At 40.3% G+C, this 20314-nt stretch overlaps 1 protein-coding gene across 1 annotated transcript; it reads right to left on the bottom strand.

Annotated features, from left to right (window-relative positions):
* Window positions 1-232: 232 nt before the first annotated feature.
* LOC141509772 (uncharacterized) lies at window positions 233-19005 on the bottom strand. The gene is given in 5 exon segments (XM_074219560.1): window positions 233-2851; window positions 2853-4405; window positions 6201-6296; window positions 10822-10948; window positions 18725-19005. Coding segments are annotated over 5 exon segments (2148 nt in total). The 5' UTR covers window positions 18752-19005; the 3' UTR covers window positions 233-2506.
* Between the last annotated feature and the right edge of the window lie 1309 nt (window positions 19006-20314).

Raw genomic sequence — 20314 nt, 5'->3', positions numbered from 1 at the left:
GTATTGGTGGGCAGGATTTTTTTCTTTGCTATTTATGATTTTTTCTATATGGATCTACACACACACATATATATATATATATTTAAATTTTAAAATATATAAGAAGTGAAATTTCATCTTAGATTTTCTTAATCATTTTAATTTTTTTCTGGGGTTCATAACAACCTTTACTAGCTCTAAAGCAGTTAGGAATCCAATTATGTGTTATGATTGTAAATGACAAGGCCACCCTGTTATTGGAGGTCTGGACCCTCATTTTAAGTGTGTCTAAATACTATGCCTTGAGAATCTTACAAGCTATGTCACTCTGGAAAAGTACTCTGTTGTATTCCCTGCTGCTCTGTTGGACATTATGTAGCCTTCCCAGATGCCCAGGTAGCCAGAACTGGGAATACTGGGTAATGTAGTTGGGAGTCACCCTTGTTTGATTTTCATGGAATGTAAATTTGTTATTAGGGAGTAGTGAGTCGAGGGTATTATTCTGAAAATCTCAGGCTAATTAACAAAAATGATTTTTATTTTGGACTCCTAACCTATGTATAAAACAAATATTATCATTGGTGGGTTGGATCCTGGTATTTTGGGATTATTTTACTGGTGTGAATCAAGAGAGGCTCCTTAGTGCAGTCAAGGGATGATGTCAGATTTGAGGCAGTGCCAACTCTGACCCTGCGCAAGTTTGCCGGACAACTCTTAAGCTGTAGGGAAGGCAATGTGCTGCACTGGCAAAGAGAGTGTTTGCTCTTCTGCCAGTGAAATCACAGGCCCGATCCCTAGCCCATGACTGTGTCAGGTTACCTCAGATATGAGGTGTACCATGGCCCTGCCCTCCAGAGGCCTAGAGAGAGAGCAAGGATAACTAGAGATGTCAGATCTGAAAAGTCTCTGACATGTCAAAGGTCAAATTTATCCAATAGCAGCCCAGCCTTCTGGAAAGGAAGGGGTTTATTGGGAGGTTTTGGACCCAGTTTGGTAGAATCACATGGCCTTTACTGGTGTCTGGAAAGTGTGATGGGTGATACCTACAAGAAATACTCCCCTTCCCCTCCCCATCCAAACCACAGGGTATGGGTTCAAATCTTGCTACAGACACTAAGTAGCTGAGACCCTGGGCAAGTGACTTAATCCCCCTGCCTCCATTTCCTCAACTGTAAAGCAGGAAAATAATAGTATTTATGTCACAAAGTTATGTAAACCTCAAATGAAACCATATTTGTAGAACAATTAGTTTAGCAATAGTAGGTGTTTTATCAACACACTTGGTTTCCTCTTTGCCTTACCACAACTGTTGTCCTCAGGAATGTCAGATTCTCCAGGGCAGCTTCTCAACTCATATCACTTCTACCTCTATGATGCTCTTCCATAACACATCCAAGGGTTACATTGTCCCCATCCTAGCTTCTCTGATGAAAATATGAGAATATTTGGGGATGATTCATAAAGATGGGACTATTTGTACCAGCCAACATCTACCAAGTGAAATGCATGTGAATAAAGGTTTCATAGGCAGTGGAGTCAAAAATATATCTATTTAAGGCTTATTAATTATCTATATATTTTATTTATTCCCGCACACAAACATGTCATCTAACCTTGGAAACCAAAATTTCAGTGATTTCTCTTTTTGTTTTCAAGAAAGCACAGTGTTTGAGGAAATTTTATTCCACTTTATATGTTTCCCTTTGACAGTGCCATTGATTTCCTGCTTGTCTTTTCCCACCCTTCCACCCTCACAGAACCCTCCCTTGAAACAACGAAAAAAAAGTTCAGCCAAGAGAATGTTAAGCCCGGACTGTGTTTGACAACACATGCAACATTCCATGTCTGCAGTTTCTCACCTTTCAAACAAAAGGGAAGTATGTATCATCATATATTGTCTGGAACCAAGATTGCTTATTGTATTTAATCCGAGTTCAGCTACCTTTTAGGGTGGCTTCCATATATCTCATGGTAATCATGTTGTATGTTATTACCTGAATCTTGTGTGGTCTGCATCGGTTCATATGAGTAACAGAATCATAGATTTAGATCTGCAAGTGACCTTGGAGGTCCATATTTCTCAAAGGTCTTAATTAAATTTTAGCCCTATGCATTTCCTATTCAGGAATATGTGTATCAAAAACCTCTAGGGCAGACGTGTATTACAGGAAAGAGAAAACTACTTTTCTTTCTTGGTTTCATGTATCAAATTGTTCTCTTGAATCTTATTGAATGTAAGCTTCTTGAGAGCAGGGATGGCTTCATTTTTTGCATTTGTATTTCCAGCATGTGGAACAGAATGGGTGCTTAATAAATATTTTTTATTAGTCAATAAATGATAAATAAGACTAAAGTTTTAAATATTCTGTTATTTTTTTTTTTTGAAATCTATGGTGAGGAATAAACTACACTTGAAGGCCGTCTAATGCTCATTACTTTTAGATCATTTCTATCTCGATATGAATTCTATGATATTGAATGATTATACATCTGCACTGATGAGCCACCTTTTTTATGAGCTTTATTTTTAAGGTTTCTCTCCAGTATGAATTTTCTGATGTTGAATACACTGTATCTTCTGGATGAAGCCTTTCCCACATTCATCACATTTGTAGGGTTTCTCCCCAGTATGTGTTTTCTGATGCCGGGTAAGAGACATACTCTGGCTAAATACTTTCCCACATTCACTACATTTAAAGGGTTTTTCCCCAGTATGAGTTCTCTGATGTCTTGTAAGGAATATATTTTGGCTAAATGCTTTGCCACATTCGTTACATTTATAGGGTTTTTCTCCAGTATGAATTCTCTGATGCAAAGTAAGGCTACAGCTATGACTAAAGGCCTTTCCACATTCCCTACATGTATAGGGTTTTTTCTCCAGTATGAGTTCTTTTATGAGAAATTAGTGCTGAACACTGTCTGAAGGTCTTCCCACATTCATCACATTTATAGGGTTTCTCTCCAGTATGAGTTCTCTGATGCTGGGTTAAGTAAACTTTCTGTTTGAATGCTTTTCCACATTCATCACATTTATAGGGTTTTTCTCCAGTATGAATTCTCTGATGATGAGTAAGACCAGCGCAGTGAGTGAAAGCTTTCCCACATTCATTACATTTATAAGGTTTCTCTCCAGTATGAATTCTCTGATGCTGAGTGACCTGGTTTGTGTGGCGGAAAGCCTTCCCACAAACATTACATTTGCAAGGTTTCTCTCCAGTATGAATTCTCTGATGTAAAGCAAGGACTGCAGTATCATTAAAGGATTTTCCACATTCACCACATATGTGGGGCTTCTCCCCAGTGTGAATCCGCTGATGTCGAGTAAGATATAGACTCCGGCCAAACGCTTTTCCACATTCACTGCATTTATAGGGTTTTTCTCCAGCGTGGCTTCTCTGATGTTGAGTGAGACTTCCCTGCTGTGTGAAGGTTTGCCCACATTCATTGCATTCATAGGGTTTCTCCCCAGTATGTATCTTCTGATGCCGAATGAGGTATTGACTCAGGCTGAAGGCTTTGCCACACTCGCTACATTTATAACGTTTCTCAGTAGTGTGAATTTGCTGGTGCTGAATAAGGTACTGACTGAGGCTGAAGGCTTTACCACACTCATTACAATGATAAGGTTTTTCTGCAGTATGAATTCTCTGATGTACATTGAGTGATGAGCTGTCACTGAAGCATTTCCCACAATGATTACATTTAAACGGTTTCTCTTCACTATGCAGAGTTTTGTGACGGATGAGGTGAATTTTCTGTCTGAAGGCTTTCCCACATTCATTACAATTATAGGGTTTCTCTCCAGTGTGAATTCTCTGGTGCTGAATAAGGTGCATGCTCTGTCTGAAGAATTTTCCACATTCACCACATTTATAGACTTTGTGTCCAGCATGATTTATCTGAGGTTGGATAAGATGCTTCTTTTGTTGGAAAGTTTTTCCAAATTCATCAAAGTCAGAGATTTTCTCTACAGAAGGTATTCTATTATATTGAGTAAGGTGTGAATTGGAATTGGAAGCTTTACTGTGTTCATATTTATAAGCTTTCGATCCTGGGGAAATTCTATTATTTTTTATTAGTTCTGAATACTGTTTAAAGTTGTTTCCATCTGAATCATATTGATGGAGACTCTTTTTTGTAACAATATTCTGCTGTGCAACAAGAAATGACATTTGTCCCAAATTCCTTCTGAAATTACCTGCTTGACTTCTCATCTCATTGGGTATTTTCTTGGGGATGATGGTTACTTCCCTTGACTCTTTCTCTTGGTTACTGCATTGTTTCTTGAACTTCCCATCATAGCTCCATACTTGTCCCAATGTACAATTCCAGGGAACATCACTCTCTAGTTTTTCGGGCAATGAAGCTTCCATATACATGCCCCATTTTGAAATGGCCTCCTTGGTCTCAAGCTTCATCTCCCAATCTGAAAGAAGAAAAATTAAAATTAAAAAAAATATGTATAATTGTGTGTGTGTGTGTGTGTGTGTGTGTGTTCCCTTTCTAGAAGCAAGTCCTCACTTTTAAATAGACACTTATTAAGAGCTAATGAGACCAGTGAGGAATGGTGAACAATAAGCTCTTAGGCATGTGGGGGATGTCAAAATCTGTGAAGGGACATCAACAGGAAACCCTGCAAATAAAATGAACATGGGACAGTGCACTGGCTTTATTCAGTCACTAGAGAAATTCTCTGATTATAAAGATGAAGGCAGGCCTCCTGCCTTCGGTGGTAGAGAAGCCACCTTCTTGGATGGAGCCTTGCATTAGGTATTTCCTTTGGTGGATTCTATAAGACCTAGGTTTCTGAGTTGCTTTTTCTGTTCCATTCTAGAAGTTACCAGTATTCAAGTCTGTGCCTGGCACAACATATTTGCAGATCTAAAGGATAAAACACATACTGAAGATTCAAAATTTCCAAAGTACCAAAAGGACAAAGACTGAGGAGAGGTCAATCTGGAAAGATGGGGAAGGGAATACTTGACAAGAGTCGCTGATGTTAGGTAGTACATTGATAGACCAAAGGATCGAGGATTTAAAATTGGCACAATCTGTGGAGGTCACTGAGCTCGATCCCCTCATCTTACATATGAGGAAATATAGGCCAAGGTTCATCAGTCAGTTAATCAACAAACATGTATGAAGTGCCTACTATGTACAAAACAAAGAAAGGCAAGGAGCTTCTGTGACTTATCTTGGGTAAGGGAACTAGCTCCAATCAAAAGTGGGACACGAATTCAGGTTCTCCTGACTCCAACTCTCATTGTGCCTCCTCTTAATAAGGATAATGCAAACTATCAAAGGATCAAGAGCGATTAATGGAGGTATGAAGGTGCTTTGGGGTTAAAACACAGATCCTCACCCTTTCTCTCCTAGTCACTTGTAACAGGCTACTTGGTCTTGCCATCCCTTTCAAGCTTTGAAAGCCCACCATGATAGACTTTTCCCTTTCTGCTCTTATTATGGTTCCCTGCTATATCCACTCTGATGCCCCAGAAACTGGTCTCCTTGCTGCCCCTCACATGTGACCCTCCAAATCCCAATTGTGCCCTGGCTGGTACCCATGCCTGAAAACTTCCTTCAAGTCCCAGCCAAAATCCTACCTTTTACTAGAAATCTTTCCCAATACCATTAGATGCTATGAATGTCTGCTCTCAGTGGGTGACCTCCGATTTATCTGGCATGTAGCTTATATGTATGTAGTTGCTTGCACAGTGTTCCTCCTAATAGACTAAGGGAAGACTGCCATCTTGACTTCCTATATATCCTTGTTGCTTTAGCAAAGTACTGGAACATGGTAAATACTTAATCAACCCTTGATGATTGATGCTAAAGTTGGTGCTGTTGCAACTGGACTGTGCTGCTTCTCATGGGAACAATGTCCTCAGGGACCAGAACAGCCTGGGCATCTGAGAGTAAATGGAAGGGTTAGCCAGATACCCAAGAAGGATGGCTCTTGACCTTGGTCTAGAGAACATGGAGAAAGATGCCAGGAAGATGGCTGCATGATAAAGGATGGAGGAAGGGTCTCAGTTCATGGTTGAAGAACAGAGGCTGGAGACAAAGTGTCATTTTAGCATCAAGATCCAACAACTTCCACCCTTCTTCACAGGCCTGAGTTTGAGGGGTGGTGGTTTGGAGGGAATGCTTCTGAAATGGATGAATGAGCTGGAAAGTTGTTCTTCATGGTAATTTCCATCCGTTGGTTTTCTTTCACTTACCTGGGTAGGAGGGTCTGAGGACTTTGTTCTCCAGTGTCCATGGTACTTCTGCTCGTTCCAACTTGGTGATCACATCTGGCTTAAAAACTTGAAGCCCTGATCATAGACAAGGAAACAGTAAAGTTCCTGGAGAATAGTCATCCAGAATTCAACCTCAATCCCATCTACTCCTGGAAAAAGGGCATATAAGGAAGTGTAGGGCACTGAGCACCTGGGAAGTAGACTTCCCATTACACTGTTAAGAAACAAGGTTGCAGAGTGGAGTGGGGAATCTGATAATTAGTTCACTCGATTCATTTTGTTAGGATCAGAACCATCTCCAGCCATTGCTCTCTTCAAGCATTTGAGCTAGTCCGTGAAAGAGGATACTGTCCACACACTCTACAATCCTGTAACACTGGTTGATTTGCTGTCCCTTAATATGACCTTTCATGTTCCCTCCCTATCTCTCATGTCTGATGTGCCTCTTCATTTTGCTCCCCTCTGAGACTCACTCAAGTCCTCCTGTCTTAGCCCACACTCCTCCTCTACCCGCTAATACCTTCCCTGGGAGATGACCTTTCATCTGCTCTGTCTACATCCTGTGTGCCTCACTATTCACATGTTGCTCCCCCAAAAGACTGTGACCTCTGGGGGGATAGGGACCTTATATTTGCATTTATTGGTATCCTCAGAACTTAGTACATTGCTAGCACATAGTACTAACAATTTATTGACTGAGGCTATGGCCCCGAAACACAAGGAGGCTGCCAGTTTGCACTAACACTTTTGTCTCTTGCCTTTGTCTTCTCCCCTAGACCACACTTCAAAACACCATACAGTTATCCCTCATTTTCCCTTCTTCTGCCCATATTTCTGGGGCTTCCTCTTGGCCAGTGCTAACTTCTCTATTTTTTTGATATCATATTTCTACTGGGAGCTTGGCCCGTCAATCACATCTTCTCATTTTCATCGTCAAAATCCTGACTCCTTCCTTGTTAAGGAGAAACATACCCAGGGCTCTTGGGTCCTTAAGAAATCTTCATGCAGCCATATAATTCATTTAAGATGTTTCTCTCCTTCACAGACAAGGTCATAGAGATGGATGTCTAGATTAATCCTTCCACTTCCTAATGTCTCATCTTTACCTCATGCATCATTCTAGCTTCCAACTATAATGAAACTCTCTTCTAGGTTACAATGGTCTTATCATTATTTAGTCCAATATTTTCACTCCTTATGACTAACAGCTTATGCCTACCATCTTCTCTTCCCACATATACTTTGCTTTCTGGGCATCCATGGTTTTGCTCCTTCTTCTTGCTTCTCCTAGTCAGTCAAGTCAATACATATTCATTAAGCACTTCCTATTTGCCAAATATTGTGCTAAGTGCTGAGAATATAAAGAAAGGAAAAAATACAGCCCCGTCCTCAAGGACTTATGGGGGGGAGACACCATGAAAATAACTAACTATACAGACTATCAAGAAGGTTAGCCCAGAAAAAAGATGTTGGCAGTGGGTAGGACTGGGAAAAACCTTCCTGCAGGAGGGAGAGTCTGAGCTGAGTCTTGAAGGAGGCCAGGAAAATGAAGAGGCAGAGGTAAGGGGGCAGAGCATCCCCCCAAGGAGATGGGAAATGGAATGTCATGTGCCTCATAAGGAGGCCAATGGGGCTGGATCAGAGAATATGAGAGAGAAGCAGCTGAAGCATGGGAAGATAGGAAGAGGCTAGGTGGGGAAGGTCAGCCTCCTTTCCTGGAGATTCACCATTAGCACGCACATCTTCTCCTAAAGTTCTGTCATAGGTCCTCTTCTCTTTTCTGTACTCTAGGTCAGGTACTAGTTGGGTAGTCAGGTAAGGTTTGTTGTCTATATTTATAACTGAAGTAAATGTTAAATTTTAGTTAGATTAGTGGAGGGAAAATATAATTAAGTTCTCATCCAAATTCAGAGACCCCAGGTTAATGATGGATGTTGTTTCCCCTTCATTTTCGAAGAGGACAATGACATCAGGGAGGTGACGCCATGACCTGAATTGGATTTGAGTAAGGGAGAGCTGTGCTAAGTCACCAGCCTCATTTTCTCCTCCAGAGCCATCTGTGTCCAGTGGCCAGATATGGATCAAGATGACTGGAGATGGCCCTGGATGCAAGGAAGTCAGGGTTAAGTGACTTGCCCAAGGTCACATACATAGCTATAATATTGCCACCTGACTGGAGGTCAGGAGAAAGAACAGAGCTGGGAAAATGATCTGCAAAGAGTTATCTACTTGAAGGCCTGAGTTGATGTCTATGAGGGGTCCTCATGTGGAAAGAGCCGAGTTTTTCATCTTGGCCCTAGATAACAGACAGACAATGGGCAGAAGTTGATAGCTCTTTAAACACAAGTCAGTGTGGCAGAGAGGATGGAATGACTAGATGTGGACTCAGAAGACCTGAGATGAGAGGCAGGAAGACTAGTTTTGAAGCTCCCGACAGAGTCCAGGTGAGCGGTGAAGAGGATTTGAATAAGGCCATGTGTGTGCTAAAGAGGGAATAGGGCACCTAGGTGGTACAGTGGATAGAGCACTGGCCTTGGAGTCAGGAAGACAGGAGTTCAAATCTGGTCTCAAACACTTAGTACTCATTAGCTGTGTGACTTGGGGCAAGTCACTTCACCCTGATTGCCTCGCATCCAGGGCCATCTCCAGGAGTTCTTATTCATATTTGACCACTGGACCCAGATGGCTCTGGAGGAGAAAGTGAGGTTGGTGACTTAGCATAATCCCCTCAGTCAAATCCAATTCATGTCATGGCTCATGTCATGGCATCACCTCCCTGAAGTTGTGGTTTTCTTAGAGAACAAAGGACAAACATCATCAGCAGCAGCATCATTGCTGAAGAAGGAATGGATGGGAAAGACATTATGGAGGTACTAATAACAAAACTTGCAAATGATGCATATGAGATGAGGGAGATCAAAGAGTTGTCAATGACTCTGAGATTGCCCATCTGGGTGACTGGAAGGAATGGTGGTACCCTCAATGGTAACAAGGACATTATGAAAAAGGATGTATTGAGGGGGAGGAGATAGTGAATTGTTTTGTTGGTTTTGAGTGAAAGATATCTAGGTGGAAATTTCCTAAAGGCAGTTGAGAATGGATGACTGGAATTCAGGAGAAAGAATAGGGCTGGAAAAATGATCTGCAAAAAGATATCTGCTTGAAGGCCTGAGTTATCTTTAAGTCTATGAGGGATCCTCATGTGGAAAGAGTTGAGTTTTTCATCTTGGCCCTAGATAACAGAAAGATAATGGGCAGAAGCTTCAAAAAAGCACATTGAGATTTGAACTACAGAAAAATTTCCTCAGAGAAAGCTTATCCAAATGTAGGAGAGGGGGAGACCCTAGAAGTAGTATGGTTCTTCACATGACGCTTTGAGCAAAGAGGATAACAATCCAAGTGTATATTGGAATGTGTAATATTATACTTATTACCTACCACACTATAAGTTTTTACTTCTCCAATTCCTTTGAGGACTATCTTTTTTCCCCTTTGGAGTAATCTCTTTTGCCCTAAGAATAATTTCTTTCTCTTCTGGAAGTATCAGATCAGTGTGGCAAAGGGTGCTTATAGATATATTGACTCTATCTCTGTGCAGTTTTGGGGTTTTAGAGACAAGTATCTACTCAAGGAAGAGAGAAACTGAATCAAACCCTTGAGATTTTCTACATTTCTGAGCATGTGCTATTAAGAACTCAGTATTCTTTTATGGTCAATTGGGTCTGTGATGCACCCCCCCGCCCAGTTGACCTGGGCTAAACATCACCATACATTGTTATATCAATGGAAAAGAATAAACTATTTCTTTAATAAGACATCTTTCAAAGACTTGATAACTTTGGGGATATGCATACTGTTGCTAGTTTGGAAGATTCAGATGTGCTTGAGGTAGGCTCAGAGATTTGAAGATCATGACTTGCATGACTTTGTGAGATTCTCTATGTTGAGCAAGGATTGGATCATTTAATTTTTTTTAAGTTTTAAAAAGTTTTTGGTTTTTGCAAGTCAATGGGGTTAAGTGACATTCCCAGGGTCACACAGCTATGTAATTATTAAGTGTCTGAAGCTGGATTTGAACTCAGGTCCTCCTGACTTCAGGACTGGAGCTCTATCCACTGTGCCACCTAGCTGTCCCAACTGCATCATTTTGTGATTGTCTATGAAGGGGCTTCTGGGAAACCATTTATAAAGAGTTGTAGAATCCTCATTTCTGCTTCTTAGTATGTCTAGTGGCTCTCAAGGTTTAGCTCAGGTGCTATCTCTCCCACCCCCTATTACCTTGCATTTACTTCTTAGTGTAACTGTTCAAATCTAAATACTGAAAGTAAGCTTTGGGGTGGCTAGGTGGCACAGTGGATAAAGCATCGGCTCTGGAATCAGGAGGACCTCAGACATTTAATAATTCCTTAGGTGTGTGGCCTTGGGCAAGTCACTTAACCCTATTTGCCTTGCAAAAACCTTAAAAAAAAAAAGAAAGTAAGCTTCTCCAGGGAAGCTGTGCCTTGAAATCTTAACATCCCCAAGACTCAGCTAAGGAAAGTCAGATCCTTTTGCCCACCCCAAACTTTAGAAAATGGGAACAGAAAGAAGCCATCCTTACCCAAGGAGACTAGGTTCTTGTAGTTCTCCAGCATCACATCCCTGTATAAGCTCTTCTGAGCAGGGTCCAGTTGTCCCCACTCTTCCCGAGTAAAGTCCACAGAAACATCCTTGAAAGTGACTGATTCCTGAAATAGAAAACATATTGCTACTTATTTGGGGCTCCTTCTGCCCTTACATGATGTGGGGAGAGGTAAGGACAATGATCAGGGTCCTGAGTGAACTCCCCTAAATGTTTACTGGTCACTCTGGAATTGTTGCCTTTTTTGGTTTATTCTCCACCCCCCCCCCCCACCTCTGACAAACTTAGCTCGCAATGTGAATCCCAAGAAATAACCTTCCTTTAATTAACCCCCCTAATCTAAGCACAAATTCAAGCAAGATTCATCTTGAAGTTATATGTATAACCTCATCATCAAAGTTCATTTTCCATCACAATGAATCGCTGCCATAATGCTATAGGATTTGTAAATCAGGAAGTAACCTTAGAGAATTATTGAGGCTAGTCAATCAGTATCTGCCAAGACTAAATGTTTGGCTTTGTATAGGGAATATGAAGATCAATTTATTATTTAGGATTTTTCTCAATGTGCTACTAGGCTTCTTTAGTGAAGATGAGGGAGAATCTCTCAGAAAATGAACATATACATGCCTATGTGAATATTCATGACCTTGTGCCCTTTTGGATATGAATTGGAATTTTCTCATTGACAATTAGGATTGCATACATGCCTCCCTTGAGAAAATCCAGAGTTACAACAATAACATTGCTTCCATGCCCTTTTGTGCGTTAAATGAAGGGCATGGAAGCATCCCCTGGATAGTTATAATTGCGGGACCCTTTCCCCCTTTGAAAATCCAAGCTTGTTTCAACGTGCAAAATCTCAAGAGAAAGCTGAAATCCCCTGGATGAAGAGTCCTGTTGTCGTTGCTTGTTATTCAGTTGGAAACAAGCCTAGAGATTACTACTTTGCCAATAATTGATTAATTAAGGATAAGGGAACTCAGCTAGTTTGAAAATAGAATTTTAGAATTAACATTGACTCCAGACTTTGTTTCTTGCTGAACTATGCAGTTTATTGATTCTAACTGCTGTTCTTCATATCTATAAAGCTTTTTCTTTGTCTCCAAAAATCAGACTTCACAAATAATTCTCATTTCAGGCCCTGGCAGAAGAGTGTTTTATGATACTTTGCTTTCTGGGATGATGGGCAATGTTCTCAAATTCTTTCAGTTTAAGAGACCTTGATGGAATAAAACAATCTGTCCTGTGCTTGCCACCCCCATACTGTAGGCCAAGCAATTACATAGAATCACTGGAAACCTTACATCTGAGGAGGCATAACTAAAGTGTCAGAAACGTGGTTCATTATGAATAGAAGGAAAAAAGGAAGGGAGCAGTCTTTGCAAGGGCCACCATCCACAAACTGCTCTGAGAACAAAAAGTCATGTGAGCCACATAATCAATGTGAAACACTGCCTACAGATGCAATGTAAGGTGCAGACTAGAAAAACAATAGGATACCATGGTCTGAAGAGGAGACCATCCTCAGCTGGCTGTCCAAAAAACCATCCTTCAATAAATTTCACTAGGATTTTGAAGTTTTGTGGTCCCCTTTGTTGTAATTAACAACATATAGTTGTCAACGTAGTTGACAAAAATCACCCAAATGGGGGACAGCTAGGGGGTGCAGTGGATAGAGCACTGGCCCTGGAGTCAGGGGTATCTGAGTTCAAATCCAGCCTCAGACACTTAATAATTACCTGTGTGGCCTTGAGCAAGCCACCAGATGCACAGATGTATATCAGGAGGACCTGAGTTCAAATCTGGCCTCAGACACTTAATAATTACCCAGCTGCGTGGACTTGGGCAAGTCACTTAACCCCATCTGCAAATGGGTAATCTGCTACTAAATGGTGAGGGTCACAGATAGGAGAACTTGCTCACCTCTTCATTTCTAAAATCTTTATGAGCCTCCAAATGAATTAATGAGCTCTTTACTGTCATGTACTAAACTATATTATTTCTGTTACATACAAAGCTTTACAAGTATACAAGCTTATACCACTAAATAAAATATACTTTTTAGTAGTAACTATCAGGACATAATAATTTACCTAAATAATTGACCTTTAACCACCTCCTATAAGCCTATATACAATTTATTTCTCCCCAAAGTGCACTGATTTTACTTTTTTTTTTAATTCATAATTTTTAGAATTTTCTACTTTCCTGTTGGTCATACATCTTGCTCCATCTGTCTACCAAAAGTAACTTAACTACATTTATTCTAGACTTCTGGGTCTTACCAAGGCTCCACAGAACTGCACGATGTGTGCCTGCAGTATGTATGTATGTCTATAGGTATGTATGTGTATGTGTTACATGGAATTGGAAACCCCCTCCATCAATGCAAGTTGTCATCTTCCCTGCAATTCATAGTCTTAGAAACCTGTCCAAATCACTGAGAAGTTAAATCTTGGCAGGCTCACACAGCCAAGATGCTTCAGATGCAGAATCTGAACCCAAGATCATCCTGGATCAGAGGCTAGATCTCTAGTCTTGAAACAAGACTCCTAGGCTGACTCTCTAAGTAATATATGCAGAAAAAGCAGTGACCAAAACAACAAACATTTGGGAAGAACAAAATAGAAAACAAACCAAAACAAAACATGAGGTAGTGAGATCAGTTCTTAATAATGCAGGGCCGAAACCAAGAGCCAACATTATTTGCAGTGACAAAATATCTGAAGCAATGCCATTAATATTATAAGAAGTTAAAAGAAAGCAAGGCTATTTACTGCTGCTATTACTTTTCTTTTCTTTTTTTTTTTAAGATTTTTTGCCAGGCAATGGGGTTAAGTGGCTTGCCCAAGGCCACACAGCTAGGTAATTATTAAGTGTCTGAGACCGGATTTGAACCCAGGTACTCCTGACTCCAGGGCCAGTGCTTTATCCACTGCGCCACCTAGTCGCCCCTGCTATTGCTTTTCAAAAAAATGTCCAAATACTAGCACAATTACCAGGAATGGAAATGTCATGTGATCTTGAATTGAGTATTTTCAGGAATACCATTGCACCCCATTCAATCTTTTTTCCTTTTTGGAAGTCAATGGGTTTAAGTGACTTGCTCAAGATCACACAATTAAGTATTAAGTATCTGAGGCTAGAATTGAACTCAGGTCCTTCTGCCTCCAGGGCCAGTGCTCTATCCACTGCACCACCCAATTACGCCATTCATTCAGATTTTCTTATCCCATGGAAAATCTGTTTCTGTTATTTCAAAGATTCTCCACAGAAGGTCCATCTCATAGACCCTTTGCTCTTTCTACATGACTGGCCCACATCCTTTCCTATCTAAGATTTCTGTGCCATTCTTCCCACTGACATCACCAGTGGAAGAATGGTGTGGCCTTCTTCCGCCTACCATACAGCTTTCCCATTCCCTTTGGATCACCCCATCTTTGTTATTGAGAATGTCATATTTCAACATTCTTAAACATGCAGCTTGGTTTGAGACGGTTGTGTTGAAAAGATGGCTTTTTGTGTGGGGGATCATGGAAAACACTAGGTCATTCCCCAAATTCAATCTGTATGAATGCCCATCAGCAATGCTCATCTGAGATAGATGAAAACAATATCCCCATTCACTGGGCTGGGTCATTCAAATTCTGAATTCTGAACAAGAGACATTTGTCATCCTCTAAATTGTGGCTGTCTGTCCTGTTAGGTTGATATCTGGAGAAAGTAGGGATCTCACTTAAGTGGTTTAGCAGAGTCAGCACAACATCTCTGGGAAAGAGTAACACTTGGAGGGCCTCACCAGCCTGGCATGGGGCATTCCCCAGGACAAAGCCAAAGAACTCTGGGAAGCTTATGTCCATCTCTGCATCATGCCATCCTTTTGATGAATAATCAGAGGGTCACTGAACGGACCTTAATATAGGAGAAAACCTTATGATTTTAAACTACATTTTGTTCTATCAAGTCAAATTGTATTCTCCAACATTTATTAAGTGGCCACTATGTTCTCCTGGCTGTGTGGCTGTAGTAGAAATGTAGTTGCTATTTTTGGCAGACAGATGTTTGGAGCAAGATGTTTGGCCAACAGGAAAGTAGAAAATTCTAAAAATTCTAAATTTAAAAAAAGTACAATGAGTGCACTTGGGAGAGAAGCAAATTGTATATATAGGATATAGGAGGTGGTTAAAGCTAAATTAGATAGGTAAATAGGCTGTGTCACCTTTAGGTCAGCCCGTTGTTAAACTTTCTTGGGTGGGTCTTTACATTCAAAAATACAAATGCTACAACTCAGGGCTTTATTTATTGTTTGGTGGATCACCTGATGATTTTTCATGTTTGTCCTTCATTCTCGAAGAAGAAAATGTCATCAGGGAGGTGATGCCATGACAAGCATATGAATTGGATTTTGAGTGTGGGGGGCTGTGCTAAGTCACCAGCCTCACTTGTTCCTACAGAGTCATCTGGGTTCAGTGGCCAGATAGGAATCAGAATGACTAGATGAGAGGCAGGCAAGGATAAGTGACTTGCCCAGTGTCACATAAGCTAATAAGTGACCACTGTCTGAGGCTGGATTTGAACTCAGGACCTCCTGACTTTAGGACCAGTGCTCTCCACTGAATCACTTGGTTGTCCATTAATACAATAAATGCTGCTCTTTCTGTTTGTTTTTGGATTCAATTGGGGTTAAGTGCCTTGATCAGGGTCACACACAGATAGTAAATGTCTGAAGCTGGATTGGAACTCAGCATCTCCCGACTTCAGGACAGTGCTCTATCCACTGCACCACCTATCTGCTCTAAGCTTCAGGGCCTGAAGAGAAGATCATCCTCAGCTGGCTGTCAAAAACTGTCCTTCAATAAATTTCACTAGGATTTTGATATTTTTGCTCTCCTTTGATGTAGCTAATGAAATTACAAAATCACCCAATTAGTGAATCCACTGCTAAATTAATGAAAATTAAATGAATAATGAAAATTTAAAAACTTAACCATGTGCAAACATTTGCCACCACTGTTAAACATTTATCAGTACACCCCAACTGGTTTTAGAAGCATTGTTTGAGTTTTGTAGGGTTACGTTAGAAAGCTTGGAAGTGATGGGATAATAATAACACAAATAATAACAAAATTATTATTAGTAAGTGGCATTGAAACACTTGCTAAGTGCTTTATAGGTATTATCTTACTGGACCATCACAAGATCCTTGTATGTGCCACACACTCCGAGGCTCTTGATATCAAGACATTCCTTCAACACAGTCCCTCCCCTCAAAGAGCTTCCATTCTACTAGAGGGATATAACCTACTCACAGATGACAAAGTAATTTGAGAAGACAAAGAACTGAATACTTGGAAAAGACCAAGAAAGACTTCATGCTGAGCTGAGAACGAACAAGAAGCTTTTGCAAAATGGAGATGAAGAAATGCATTCCAAACTAGGGATGCCACTGTGGAGATGGGACTACACTGGAGGAGGATAAGGGGTTCTCTGGGAAATGGCAAGTGATCAGTCTGGGAAGGGAGGCAGGGCCACAAACAGCCTCCAAGCAGCAGCAAGGAACTGATCAGAGTTTTGAGCAGAGGAATGTGTGTTAGGAAGATGATGGTGGCAATAATGAAGAGGATGGGCTGGAGAGGGGGAGAAGAGATCACGAGGCTGCAGCTGGGATGGGGGGTGGCAATAAAGGCTTCCTTGGGACAGTGGTCTGAGAGTGAAGGGGGGGATGGCAGAGATGTGGCAGAGTGGAATCAGATGATATGGGGAGAAGGGGTGGTGAGAGGGAAGAATAATGGAGGACTTCACGAAGGCAAATTTGAGAGAATGGTAAGTTAACAGTCATCATCAACAGCATATATGCCTTTACATAGGGCCGATCTGATGTCCTCACAATATCCCTTGGAGGCAGTTGCCTGGCATCATTACCTGCATCTACTATTTGAGGAAATGGGAGGCAGACAAAGGTTAAATGACTAGTGTAAGGTCACTCAGCGAGGAGGTGCCAAAGGTCAAATTTGAATTCAGGTCTTAACTCAGTCTTGGCACTCCATCTACTGTCGACCTAGTTGCCCATGGTGATAGGACCTTGATGCCAAGGTGCCTGTCACCAGAGAGAGGAAGGGAGGGTTGCTCAGGCAGCATGAAAAAGAATTCTCTTTTGTACCTTTTGAGTTTGAGACACCAAAAGAACAATTAGGTCTATATGTTGAATGGGAACCTGGAGGCTTGGTATGTTCAAGAGAGAGGTCAGAGCTGGTAGATAGATGGGATGAGGAGTGGAACTAGAAGAGGTCACTAAGAGATGGTGAGGAGAAGAAAGCTGACTTGGACACAGACCTGGGAGAGAGTCACAATAGGAGAACTGAAGGTTGGGTCATTCAGATGTCATTTAAAAATAAATAAATAAAAGAATACAAATGAACTATTGCTGAAACTGAACCAGGAAAATGATTTACTCAATAACTACAATCATGTACATGAAGACTTTATCAACAGACCGGAGAGTTCAAATTCTACACAATGTCTAATCTTGGATCCACAAAACTGGTGGTCAAGATACTTCTCTCATCTATGTGGCGAGGTGATACAATACAGGAGCCAAATCTTTCACATTCTATCAGGCTTGCTAAAGGGTTTAATTGGTTTCTATGGAAGGTATTCCCCAAGCTCTCTGAATTCTTCAACCTTCCCTCTCTTTATTTCCTATTTATCCTGTGACAGTTTGGACATACTTGTTTGCAAGTTGTCTCCTAGGTTAGACTGTAGTCTCCTTGAAGGCAGGGACTTCTTTTTTGTTTCTTTTGTATTTACTGCACTTAACACAATGCTTCATTTATAGAAGGAGCTTAATAAATGTTTACTGGTTGATTTGTTTCTGCTTATGAAAAAGGATTTTATTGAGTGGAATCATTTGGAAAGAACCGTGATATTAAAAATAAAAATAATTTTTAAAATTAAGGACTTCCCCCGATTTCTACTGATAGATATAATTGTTTATTGGCTTTAATGCTAGCAAACTAAGAGTAAAGGTATTTTATAATAGATAACTAAAGGGGCAGCTGGGTGGCACAGTGGATAGAGCACTGGCCCTGGATTCAGAAGGACAGGAGTTCAAATCCGGCTTCAGACATTTAATAATTACCTAGCTGTGTGACCCTGGGCAAGTTGCTTAACTCCACTGCCCCCCCCCCCAAAAAAACAACCCCCCCAAAATAGATAACTAGAAAGCATTAGCACACAGTAATTATATTTAACTGTTTATTTTTACTAGCTAATATTATATTTCCATTCACTTAAATTTGTAGACTTAGAGTAGCCATTGACTCTTCTCCCTCCCCTCCCCAATATCTAGTCTATTAGTAAAAATAAAGGCAATCAATAGTATTAAGCATCTATCTGCATGATTTCTTGTAATACTCATTTTTACATTCAAAAAAATTCATAATTTGACCTATTACAGACAAGTAACTGACACACTAAAAACCTGTACTTATTTCACAGTCTTTTATTCTGACACTGGTCGAGTTGCCCTTTTTTTGATAGCTGTCAGAGATGAGTTGCCAGAGGTTATCAACTCTAGAGTATATGCCCACACTGAAATTTTTGCTTAAAATTCCATACAAAATAGGGAACTCCTTCATTCCTACATGATTATACATTCCACACCCCTTACACATTTCCAAACACGGAAAAAAAGTAAAAGAATCTATCATTACAAAAATGGAAATCTACATCATCTAGGCATAAAAGGAGACCACTAGTCTGGTAATGGCTTTCTATCATCAATACAGTGGGTTAGGGTTACCCTGAAGTTAGGAGAATTTGAGTTCAAATCTGACCTCATACACGTGTGACCTTGGGCAAGTCACTTAACTCTGATTACCTCATATCCAAGACCATCTCCAGTCATCCTGATTCATATCTGGCCAGAGGGCTCCAGAGGAGAAAGTAAGGCTGGGGACTCACCACAGTCCCCTCATTCAAATTCAAATGATGTGCTTGTGATGGCATCTCTATCTTGATATCATGGCTTTCTTCAAAATGATGGACAAACATTATTATTACTACTAATGTAGATCAGGCCAACATAAATCACCAGTCCTAATTCTTTAATCGAATTGAACAGCTCAGTCAGTCAAACAAATGGTCAGCAGACACTCAGTAAATACGAGGTTGAAATAACTTATTAAAACTGACTTTTTTATAGGTTTGCCAAGCCCTTTGAATGAATTAACTGAATTTAAATGTTTGATCAGCTATGAAAAGCAATTAGCAAAATAATTACTTTTTACTTGTCTAATAATAGCCGGAGAAGGTTCAGATGTAAACTGAGAAAAGTAAGTGATTGTGAATTGAAAATTATGGCTCAGAAGCACATCTACTAATAATTTTACAGAATTTCAACAGTTATCTCCCCAATAAATCTAGGTTATTTGAATCATGCTAAGATATAATTCAAAGAGGAATATCACATAGCACCTTTAGATTTGTGCCATTACTTCTATTTATGCAGTTAAGGGGTCACAGAAACAAAGCATTGGAATTATTGACTGACTAATTTACAAGGCTGAATTTAATAAGACAATATATTTTCTTTTTTTTTTTTAAAGATTTTTGCAAGGCAGTGGGGTTAAGTGACTTGCCCAAGGCCACACAGCTAGGTAATTTATTAAGTGTCTGAAGCCAGATTTGAACTCAGGTACTCCTGACTCCAGGGCTAGTGCTCTATCCACTGTGCCACCTAGATGCCCCGAGACAATATATTTTCAAATGATTGAAATAATTAACTACTAAGACTCAATATGTGTTTGAATTGGCTATCTAATGCTGAAATATGAACATTAATATAAAAACCTCATGTTCAAGAGTCATGAGCACCTAACAGATTCACTTTGTGCATGGCTATTTCCCTAATTACAAATACAAAAGACACCGCAGATGGCGAATCTTTGTTTTCTACTCCAAGTTCCATTCTCTGGGGCTTATTATGCATCCCTTCTAATTTTGTATTCTTTTTTGACTTCTGGAGATAAATGGGCTTTAAACTGGCAGCTGGGTGGCACAGAGGGTTGGATTTGAAATTAGGAAGTCATTAATTCACATTCAGCCCCAGGCACTTCCTAGCTGGGTGACTTAACTCCTCTCAGGTTCAGCTTCCTGGCTTGTGAAATGTGAAGACTATTACTACCTACCTCCAAAGGTTATTGTGAGGATAAGATGATATTTGTTAAGCAGTTTGAAAATTTAAATTGATGTATGAATGCAAGCTATTATTGGGGCAATGAGGTGGAACTTGGAGGAAGACATGAGCCTCAGATACATAGCTGTGTAACCTGTGCAAGTCACTTAACCTCTGTGTCTCAGTTTCCTCAAGTGTAAAAAAAGGGAATAATACTAATAACTCCGACCTCACAGAATTATCTGAGGAACAAAATTGAGTTCATATATGTGTGTGTTGGTGATTTACAAATCT

The sequence above is a fragment of the Macrotis lagotis genome, chromosome 1 (assembly GCF_037893015.1).
Source record: "Macrotis lagotis isolate mMagLag1 chromosome 1, bilby.v1.9.chrom.fasta, whole genome shotgun sequence".
Classification (NCBI taxonomy): domain Eukaryota; kingdom Metazoa; phylum Chordata; class Mammalia; order Peramelemorphia; family Peramelidae; genus Macrotis; species Macrotis lagotis.
Note: the sequence above shows the minus strand (reverse complement) of the source record. Positions and strands in the feature narration are given on the sequence as shown.